The following is an 11544-nucleotide window of genomic DNA, read 5'->3' on the forward strand; positions in this document are numbered from 1 at the left end:
TTTATTTCAGTACTTTTTTTTCTTGAGCTGTCATACAGCTGTCTTCTTGTTTGATAGAGTGATACCATATATGCCCTATAGCTGCAGAAAAGGCTAACATTGTTATCTTTTTACAAAAGAAAAAAAAACAGCTAAACATGAGAGGTTTTATGACAAAGTTTGTGTTTTCCATTGTTTAAGCACTGGTTCCAACCAAAGGATGTATCTTGTATCAACAGAAAAGGCTAACTTGGTTATCATTTTGCAGAAAAAAAGAGACTGCTAAAAATAAAAACATAAGAGGTTTTGGGCAAAGTTTATGTTCTCCATTCTTTAAGCACCGGTTTGAGCACCGTTTAAGCACCGGCACCGTTTCAAAAGTACTGGTTTGGCACCGGTATCGGATAAAACCTAAATGATACCCATCCCTACTCCTCAGTCTCCTTTAGCAATAATGAGACTTGCATTAAATGTACCCTATTTACAACTCTGGAGGCCAGGATCACATAATTGTAGACTTTGCTTCGCACCCTTAAAAATCCCATAACTAGCCGGGCTCCTTTAGCCAGTGTAGCTCCCTCTGGCATATTGTCCCGAGCAGTTGGGGAAACAAGATGACAGGGTGACGATGAGGAGAAAGCACAGTATTAAATAGAAGCCCCGTGGCAAACCACCAACCCATTCATGTGTCTAAGTGTTTTCCCCCATTTGCAGACACACCCGCAGGGGCTCATACTCTGGTAATTGGTGATTCTGTTCTAACACATGTGAAGCTAGAGACACCAGCAAAGACAACCAGAACAGTCGACACTGAGGGAAATTTAAAACTGCTGGCTAAGTGTAAACATAAATTGAATAAAATTCTAATTTATGTCGGCAGTTATGACACCTGGTTACCTTAATGGGAGATCACTAAAATTAATACTGAATCAGTATAGGCAAAAGAATTGAGCTTTATTTTGTCTCAGGCAGTTGGCTCATATGTCTGAAATTCAGTATAATCCTTACCTGAACCACATCAGCTACATCTTCATGCTCCTGTTGACACTGCAGATAAAAAGTGCAAAGCCAAATAAACTGAGCACTTAAACATATACTAAAAAATGTATTTCTCATATAGATACTTCATCTCAAGGCAACAAAACAGTTTGTAACTTACTTGAAAAGAAATGACTGTTTCTTGATTTGTGTTTTTTTCTTCCTAACACAATCAAAACATTGCAAATCCATATTAGTAAAGAGTTAACAAAAATTACACTACATAATATTGCTGCCAGGACATTTTTTAATATCCAGGTAACTCTAATAGAAATTCGCCTCTGTACACTAAAACAACAATGATTGTTTTAAAAAAAAGGTAATTACCTTTAACAGCTTGAGGTTCTTCTTGAATTTCACTCTTGGTCCAGCTTTTGTGATCAAATTATTAATTTCTTGATCATCAAGCTCACACAGACTTTCAGAATCGATTTGTTCATCTGTAATTTAAAAAGAATTTGCAGAGATAAAGTTTATTCTCAACTTTCTTCAGAAATTCTTCCTAAATGATTGAAAAAGCTATGGGCACAGATCTATGAGCTGTTTTACAGTTAACAGATCACATCAGGATCAATATCTGTACCCATCACAGATTCACATTAATACTTTACCTTTAAATTTTTCCACCCACTCACGTAGCCCCCATTCAACCAGTTTGGTTCTTACGAAATCATCCATGACCAAGAAATGAAACTGAAAGATAAAATGCAATATTTAACCAGACAGTACTGCTTTAAAGATTAGATATTTGTGACCAACTTCTCCTTTAATCCATATATAATCAGAGACATATATATATAATCAGATTAAAACTTCAAACTGCTCACCTTTTGTTTGAGTAATGCAGGAAAAGGCTGCTGAGGGAGATGTGAGGGAAGCAGTGAGACACAAACAGGAAACAGAAAAAAGAAATCGAGCAAAAAGCAAAGTCCACAAACGGATACGGTTAAAATCAAACTGTAACTGTGTGGCTTAGACTGCACAACTGTCTGCAACTGCATTTATACATAAAATAGAAAGGTAAATCCAACATGACTAAAGCGGGTGCAGGAAAAACAGAACTGAGAACTGAGAAAAGCAGGAAGAGGTGTTTGTGGAGCGCAGATGGGAGTGGCTGGCAGACAGGTAACAACCTGCCTCAGAGAAAGTGTTTGTTTTTTTAGTTTGTTTAAAATAAATCAAAGGGATTAAATATTATAGTTTAAAAACAAGACAGAAACAGCTTTATGTATACTTAAAGTATACTCAAGTTGCCAAACTACATTAAGGTAGTTAGAGTAAAAATATCACCATAGGTTTTTTTTATATGCTGCCACGTGTGTACATTATTATTATTATTTATCCCCACATGCCTCCTCCATTGCCTGTAAAAGGGATATGCGTTGATGGGGATGACTGTCATACACCTTCCAGCTCCAGGCAGAGAAGAACTCTTCAATTGGATTCAAGAATGGAGAGTATGGGGGGAGGTTGAGTACAGTGAAGAGTGGGTGATCTGTAAACCAGTTGCGGACCAAAGCAGCCCTATGGAAACTAACATTGTCCCATATGATGACGTATCTGGTCTGCTCTGGTCTCTGAACATTAGTGAACATGTCAAAGGTGTCCAGGAATGTAACAATGTGTGCACTGTTATATGGGCCCAGGGTTGCATTATGGTGAACAACACCATTTTGACTTATAGCTGCACACATAGTTATGTTACCACCACGTTGTCCTGGGACATTGATTATGGCACGGTGTCCAATGATGTTCCTTCCGAGTCTCCTCGTCTTAGTGAAGTGAAAACCAGCCTCATCCACAACAAATTGCTCATGACCCATCTGCCTCTGCAGATGGGTCATGAGCAAGACAAAACAAATTTAGCACAGCAGGCACATGCACAGCACTACAGTATGCACTTCCAGATTCAGTACCAATGATACTATAGCTTACCTGCACATAGTCATATTGCAGCTGTTTTACACGTTCACTGTTTCTTTCCAAAGGTGTTCTGTAGATTTGTTTCATTCGAATTCTGTTGCGGGCAAGTACACAACCTAATACAGAAGTGCTCACATTTTGTATGTTCTGGAAGGTGGTGTCATCCTCAATTAGGCACTGCTGGATTTCACGTAGCCTTATGGAATTATTTGCAGTCACCATATTGACTATATGGGTTTATTGGTCTGCAGTGAACATTCTTCCTCTGCCCCCAGCATCTGGTCAGCTAGCAATTCTGTAAAGTAACAGTTTCAGTATTTTTACATCTATGGTATTGTTGTGTTCCTCATTAGCATATGGCAGTGCTACAAGTCTTAGTGCAAAGTGACTGTACTAACCGATTCTCATTTCGAAATATCCTTATGATGCTTGCTACAGTGTAGCGGCTCAAGTTAGGCTGAACCCGTTGGCCAGCTTCACTCAGGGTCATTCCATGGTTGATTACACGGTCCACTATTGTAGCTCTGATGTTACCAGCAATTCTATTTCTTACTCTTCTTACCCTTCCTCTTCCCCCTCCTCTTGCTCCTTCTTGTCCTCTTCCTCTAACTTCACCTCCTTGTCCTTGTCATCCTCTTTGTCCTACTTCTTCACCCCCACGTCCTCTTCCTCATCCTCCTCTAATTCTCACTCTTCTCACTCTTCCTGCTCCCTCCATTGTACTCCACAGCTTACCTGTACCTTATTGATAGTGCTTAGGCTGATTGCAAAGTGAACTAATTATCTAAAACTGTTTTCACACGTGACAGTGTGCCAGACAGTTGGCAAACTAGTGTAAATAATAGCCATAAATGTGTATAGTTTTGCTAGGAGTGTGTTGATCATTTGGAAATTGAGTGTAAAGCAGTGAGTTGTGTTTACAGTTCTGCAAAAAGAGTGCTGTGCAGTGGATTGTACCTACAGTTTTGCCAGGTGTGTGTTACAAAATGGCAAACTGAGTGCAAAGCAGTGTTTGTGCTTTTAGTTTTGCAAACTCAGTGAGTGGTTTTGCTATAAGTATTAATAGTTTTCGAAATTGTGCTATAACAACCACAGTTAGGGTTTAAGCATTCAGAAAAAACTGGAACCTCTGTCTCTCTTCCACAGCATGTCTTTATCCTGTCTTCCTTCCTTCTCTCACCCCAACCGGTCGCAGCAGATGGCCGCCCCTTCCCTGAGCCTGGTTCTGCCGGAGGTTTCTTCCTGTTAAAAGGGAGTTTTTCCTTCCCACTGTTGCCAAAGTGCTTGCTCATAGGGGGTCATATGATTGATGGGTTTTTCTCTGTATGTATTATTGTACGATCTACTGTACAATATAAAGTGCCATGAGGTGACTGTTGTTGTGATTTGGAGCTATATAAATAAAATTGAATTGAATTGAATTGAATTGAATTGAATTGAATTGAACTATACTTATGGAGTGCCATACACCATTAAATAATTAATTAAATGTGGCAATAATTAATTAAAATTGGAATTAATTAATTAAATAAATAGTTATGACACATGTAATTAATTAATTATTGACACATTTAATTAATTATTTATGTATTTCACATTTTAATTAATTATTGACACATGTAATTAATTAATTATTGACACATGTAATTAATTAATTATTGACACATGTAATTAATTATTTATGTATTTCACATTTTAATTAATTATTGACACATTTAATTAATTATTGACACATTTAATTAATTATTTAATTATATATTTATTTATTTCATTTTGGCAGTCCTGGCGCCTGGCTCTCATCATGAAATAATTTTATCTGTCAGCCTCACCCATCAAACTCAGGGGGCGGGGTTAACGCTGCCCATGCAGCTTCTCTAACATTTGATTGGTTGCCGTGCAAACTAAGTCAAAACAGGTCGATCCTAGATAATCGATTGCTTGTGTAGACTTGGGGCAGCCAGGTATCCCAGAATGCAGATCAAATCACAGGCAGCAATGGTGGTGGTGTAGTTTTAAAATACCCCGTTTTTCTGTCACCAGCTACACTTTTAACAGTGTTTTAGCCGCGAATGTCGCGACTTATGTCTGGTCAGGTCGTCAACATAGAACATGTTTGCAAAAGTGCTCAGATGTTTTCAGAGATTTCACTAGCTCTGCTAACAGTTAGCATGCAGAGTGCACCCAGGGGGTTACGTTAACCGGTTTGTTTACATATTCCACTCTCCGTGTCCCACATGTTGCATTCGCAGATTCTCATTTTCACCGAACGATCGTTTCTTTCCGCCTGGTCTTGTGTCTCTGTGCTTCTGTAACATAAATAACAAGCTGACATTTTTCTCACGAAACCAGCGATCAGCTCAACAGACCCTCAGTTTACCTGCATGCATCCTCCTCCTCATCTGTCAGCTGTTTAACACCTGCTGCTAATTCAAGAAACACGCCTACGTTACCTGGTGATAGTCACAGTTTAACTGGGCAGCCGGTGCTCGATATAAAGCAATGTCAGCGCATTTTTCTGCACAAGATAAGTAAATATAGTGTTTTCCCCGAGCGCAGAGCTGCTGGAGCTTGTTTCCTTAAAGAGCACTTTATAGGTGAACCAGCTTCATCAGCGGCTGATGTCCAATCACCGGCACACAGCTTTGAAACCTCAGCTGAGTTTTAGCTCTCAGTGGTTAAACGCTGGACTTCATTCACTCAGGTTCTGTCTGTCGGGTCACGTTTACTTCGCTGTTTTATTTACAACTGAGCAAATCGGTTTGGCTGAGGTTAAAGTTACGTTTCATAACTGCATAGTTTCACAGACGTTTAATGGTTCACTGGCACATGTGTTAGACTGAACTATCATCTAAATATCATCTGTTTTTTAATAGTTATTCAACTGTATTCTAAGCACCAGCTGTCTGTTAGAATGTGATTTTTTTCTCTCTCTGTTGGCAGAGGTATAAAAATGCGCAGGAAAATCTGACGTGCATGGCAAACTTCACCGACGATATTTAGTGAGGAATAAACACACATCAAACATAAATGAACCATTTGCCTGTCTCCATAATTGAGAGCATTTTCTCTTCTTATGTCAACACTCTCTCTCTCTTTTTTTATTTTTTTTTATTTTGCTTTTTCGGTCATGTTATGTTTACCTGTCAAAGGCTTGTTACAAACTATGAAACACATCGTGCAGACTTCTGGATGTTAGAAGAAAACTAATACTGCTCATGAAGGAGACTAAAGGCAGGAAGGTGTCCTTTAAAACTAAACATGTTAATAGGACCTCCCTATTTATATCATAGTTTATGATATAGCACGTGTATTTCAGTAATAGCCTGCTGATTTCAGTGTAGTGGTGAACAGTCGCACAGCTCACGTAGGCGTTATCTGTGATACTCCTTAACTATAATTTATCCAAGTTAACTTCAGTTAACCATTCAGACAGTTCTTTTGCAATGAAAAACATAAACACCCATGCTGCCGGTAGGTTTCCTCAGTGCCAGCTGTTAACATTATAGCTGCTTATGCAGTAACCATGGTAACCACGGACTCTGAGCGGCTGGATCGACGGAGGTCAGACAACATTTTTACATGTATGATCTTAAAACAGGACACAGCCACTATACGTGCTGGCCTCATATCAAATTTGAAGGTAGACTGAGTCTATGTTTGACGTTTTTTATATCTAATCTTCCTTTTCAAACATTTAAACAGCAGCGAGTCTGCAGCTGAGGGAATACAAACTCAAATTGTCGGAACAGGTTTGCTCGTTTCTTGGATTCATTTGGTGATTTATTAAATGTATAACTGTTATTCTAATCTGCTGCTGAGTCTCTTACACTTTTCTTTATGCTGTATATTTTCACGTCTCTGGAATAGTTGGAAGTTAGATAGTCAGCTGGGAAACTTTGTGTTAACTCATGGAGCTGAGGATATCGTGGATATCGTGGATATGCTGACCTCGCTGCGTGGTGTACAGAGCGAGGTCAGCATGATTAATATTCTTGCGAGGCGAGCGGGTCTATCCCACGCTTTGCCGTGAGACTGGGCAGACATCTCTGAAATCATCGAAGCACTTTTGCAAAGAGGCTGTATCTTGACAAACCGACCAGACACATGAAGATTAAACCACTACATTCTCGGCTAAAAAAATATTAAAACGGTATTTGGTGACACACAAACAGGGTTTTTCAAAGTTCAGTTCTGTTAGCTTCCACATGCCGGTTGTTGTGTGCTAGAAACAATGGCCACCAGGCCAAAGCAATGGTTTTGACTCGATCAGCGTTAACCCCGCCCCCTGAGTTTGATGGGTGAGGCTGACAGATAAAATTATTTCATGATGAGAGCCAGGCGCCAGGACTGCCAAAATGAAATAAATAAATATATCATTAAATAATTAATTAAATATGTCAATAATTAATTAAAATGTGAAATACATAAAAAATTAATTGTGTCAATAATTAATTAATTACATGTGTCATGACTATTTATTTAATTAATTAATTCCAATTTTAATTAATTATTGCCACATTTAATTAATTATTTAATGGTGTATTTAATTGATTCATTATGGCAGTCCTGGCACTCCATATATACTGAGACTTTTTTGACAAATAAAAAAAAGTTTTACATGTATTTTCCAAAGAAAAGCTGGATATTAAAAAAAAAATTCAAATTAACCTTTACTTTTTGTGAAATGTGAAAGTTAAAATTCAACTTCTAGAGAAGCTTGAATATATTAGCTTTGCTACTTGTTTTTTAATATTGATGCTAAAACAAGAAACAATTTGGTAAATGCAAATGTTCCTGCACATTTTGGGAAGATTAGCATTATGTAGATTTGTGTATGAAAACATGTAAATAGAAAGGTAACAAGATTTGATCTTTAGTTCAGTTTCATTTTCTTTTTATCAGAAACTAAAAATCACTCAGTTTTGTTGTAGTGCTCTTTCATTAAGAACATGACACTTTTTGCTTCCAGCAGCCTTTTTGACCTTGCTTTATGTGTGACTGCCCAGAGTAGTTATTTGTCTGTTATCTTGAAAGGGTTAGTTTTGTGGCATATTTTATATGTTTATTCTTCACAGAGTTAAATATAAGCATCATTTGACAGTGCATATCTATCTAAGCAGCTTTGGAAGAAGGATAGTTGTTCTATTTTGCCAACAATGTGTGTTTTTCTTGAAATAAGTACATGAGAATAATCTGAGTATGTTCAAACAGCACCTCTGTTTGTCACAAAAGTCATTGTTACTGTTGTAAGTGGTTTTACTTTTTCTTCTTGATTATTATTATTTCATATATTCATTTTGCAAAGTTTTTTTTTCTTTTTCTACTTAACCCCTTTAACTCATTTGAACTTTGTCATACAGACAACAATGATCCAGCCATTCTTGTCAGCCCTCCCTGCTTTTCTCATTCCCTGATCAGTGTCTGTACATGTGCAGGTCAGGTTTTACTTGCTTTCTGACAGACAGTCTTTTGCTCCAATAGAACCATTCATGTCTAGCTTCTTTTTTAAAAAAAAAATCTGAATCTGTTTTTCTTTAATCATGCTGGTTGTTGCACTTCTCCTTTTGCCTGCTAATTTCATCCTCCATAACTGACCATTTTCGGCATGACCAAACAGCTGAGTACACTAACAAAATTGAAGTTCTGATCAATCTGTGCATCTATGTAACTGCTCTACTCGTTCAATTTCAGCTGAAAGGCCTAATTTATAAAGTAGGAGTGGTTTATCTGAAATTTCAATTCATCTTTCAGTTTTGAATCTTGGTCATGGATGATTTTGTGCAAAGCAAACTGACTGAATGGAAACTAAGTGAAAGGATAGTGACATCTGAAAGTAAATTATTACACTTGTTTTGTTTAACATATTTAATTTATTGTGGGTACATATATTGGTACTTTTATGTAATATTAACCATGAAACAGAGCTTTTCTCTTGCTTTTCTCATTTGGTGTAAAAACTCTTAGCAGTTTGCTTAAAACACAGAGAATTAAAATGCATTCAACTTATACACCAATACAGAACTCCTTTAAAAAGGTATTTCTGAACTAATTTTATGAATAATCCTTATTCCTACTAAATAGTAGGAATAGTCTAAATAGTCTGTATCATCTTGGTGATCAGGAAATCGACAAATTGATCACAAGAGCTGGACCTAGAGTGATATTAATTAATTAAATGCTTTAACATTTGCTACCTTTCTTCTGAAAAATGTCACTTACAGGTGAATTTGTTTTAGAACTATTATGGTGCGCTAATAGTTGAACGAAAACGACACACTCCGCCACGTTTGCGGTGGGGTGTGGTTTGTGGTTTAGCACCAGTTGAGGGGTGGAGCAGCGAGTTCAGGTGACAGCGGCAAGGGAGGCTGGGAGAAAGAGCTGATACCTGTCACGCTGATTACATTTCTCCCTATTTTAGGAACTGCTTTGGGCCCGGAGAGCTGAGAGCGAAGCGAGAGAGCTGTGGCAGTGAGAGTTGGAGTGTGTGAAACGAGTGGCTTTGAGTTGAGAATTGAATAAAGAGGATTATTGAAACGTGACGCAGAACTGTCTCCTTGTGTGTGCGCGCGTCGTAACGGGGATCAGTAACAGAGTGTTACAGTGGCGCCCAGCTTGCCGCTACGATATGTCAAACCCACAGAACCTCCAGTCAGCTCAGATACTGGTTCAAATGATGGCCGAATTGGCGACCTTGCAGCAGCAGCAGACGGTAGTGTACCGGCGTCATCTGGAAGACCTGCAGGCCCAGACTGAGCAGCAGACACGGGTGCTACAAAACTTTTTGGCTCAGTTTGGGGCTGCTGCGAATCCGTCCCATCTAGACCGGCTGAAACTCTCCTCAGAAGACCAACGTTGCCGGTTCTGTGGTTGCCGCATGGGAGCAAGATCGCCGGCAGGGGAGGTGAGCGTCCGTCAAAGACTGTTTTTCAATGGTGGTTTTTTTTTGTTTGTTTTGTTTTTTACGTCTAGTATATTTACTTGAATCAGTAATTACACTTTAGTTCTTATATATATATATATATATATATAATTAGTAGATATATGTGTTAGATTTATATATATAAGTATAGAGAAGGTGTATATTTTGTAGATGTAGATATATATAAGGTATATATGTAGGTGGATGTAATGTATGTAGGTGACTATGTATGTATGTATATATTATGTGTGTATATATAAATGTTCTGGTGTGTTATATATATATGTGTGTATATATAGATAGAGGTAGGTGTATATTGTGTGTATATATCTATATATATATATTTAGTATAGATATTTATATCATACCTATCATTATATAGATATATATCATATATATATAACACATACCTATCTGTGTCTATAATATTGTCTCTTCTGTCTCCCTCTCATCTCTCTCCATACCCCCCTCCCTAACCCTCCCCCCATCTATATATAGATCTATATACACCCTATCTCTATCTATCTCTCATTGCGTCTATCTCTCTATTATCTCGTCTACTATCGCTACTATCGATCTACATCTCTCTCACTATATATACACTCTTATATCTCCCCTCCATCTCACAGCCTCATCTCCCCCTATATCTTCTATATATTTCTATATCTATTGTAGATGTCTGTCGTGTCTGTGATTGTCTCTACTCGTTCTAGATCTCTCTCAATCTACTCTCTCTGATCTCTCTCTCCTCTCTCTACTACTCTCTCTCCCGCCTCTCGGTAGGTCGCCTACTCTTGTTATCTCTCCATACCTATATCTCTACCCCCTCCTCTCTGTGTCATCTCTTGGTCTCTCGTCTAGTCTATCTCGTACCCTCACATACCCTCCCATCTCGACCCTCCCTATCTTACGATACCTGTACTGCTAATCTCATACCCAAATATCTATATTGGTGTATATCATATGTGTGGTGTGTGTGATGTGTGGTGTGTGTGTGTGTGTTGTGTGTGGTGTGGTGTGGTATATCTAGTATTGTGTGACCGCCTGTGCTGTGTATGTTTTCTTTGCTGCTTGGTGGCAGCTCTTCCTGGAAAAAACACTTCAATTGTCGATTACTTTTTATCCAGATAAATAAAGGATATATAACATTTAATTTGCCAAAAATTGACGACAGCAGATACTTTGTGATAGGAATGATCTCTAAATCACTTGATGTTCTTCGTGAGATATATGATTGACATATTTTTGACAGATTTTAATGTCATTTAAAATCTGTCACCGAATTTATAACAGCTTAAATTCCGTGCCAAGGTAGGTTCCCCCTGCGTTGGAAGCACACATTCTTGATATTTAGTTCTGAAACTCTTCTAATAATGACTTATGGCTCCTGAAATTTCGGAGGTTTTAGCTGTCTACAATTACACAAGGATACAAATAATTATCAGTCAAAATGTCCTTGGTTTATTGAAATAATCTGGCCCGATAACACCTGAGAACAATAAATGTATCATTTTCTGTTGTAACCGACAAACTGAACGGTAATGTAATGACACTCATTTTTCACTTTTTCACTAAAACTGTTCATCCACGTCTAAGTTGGTTGTAATGGAGGTGGAATCAGTTGGATCCGCTCTCCCTGCCCAGCGAATGCTCCCAATGCAAGGGAAACAAATTCTGTCGGGGAT

The 11544-nt window shown here is 38.1% G+C and overlaps 1 protein-coding gene across 8 annotated transcripts in view; it reads right to left on the reverse strand.

Annotated features, from left to right (window-relative positions):
* LOC120745321 (nuclear GTPase SLIP-GC-like) overlaps nt 1-11544 on the reverse strand; it is a 37132-nt gene that overhangs the window by 18371 nt on the left and 7217 nt on the right. For 3 of the 8 annotated variants that reach the window (XM_040050085.1, XM_040050078.1, XM_040050096.1), the window contains exons 1-5: nt 1845-2114; nt 1629-1710; nt 1345-1457; nt 1139-1180; nt 988-1026 (exon numbers count right to left, since the gene is read on the reverse strand). The exons of the other annotated variants lie outside the window; for them this stretch is intronic. In XM_040050085.1, the coding sequence (XP_039906019.1) occupies nt 988-1026; nt 1139-1180; nt 1345-1457; nt 1629-1710; nt 1845-2018 (450 nt within the window). In that variant the 5' untranslated portion in view covers nt 2019-2114. Of the gene's footprint in view, nt 1-987; nt 1027-1138; nt 1181-1344; nt 1458-1628; nt 1711-1844; nt 2115-11544 lie in introns of those variants that run through there. 8 annotated transcript variants of the gene reach the window in all.

This window comes from Simochromis diagramma, unplaced genomic scaffold, assembly GCF_900408965.1.
Source record: "Simochromis diagramma unplaced genomic scaffold, fSimDia1.1 OVJJ01000321.1, whole genome shotgun sequence".
NCBI lineage: Eukaryota > Metazoa > Chordata > Actinopteri > Cichliformes > Cichlidae > Simochromis > Simochromis diagramma.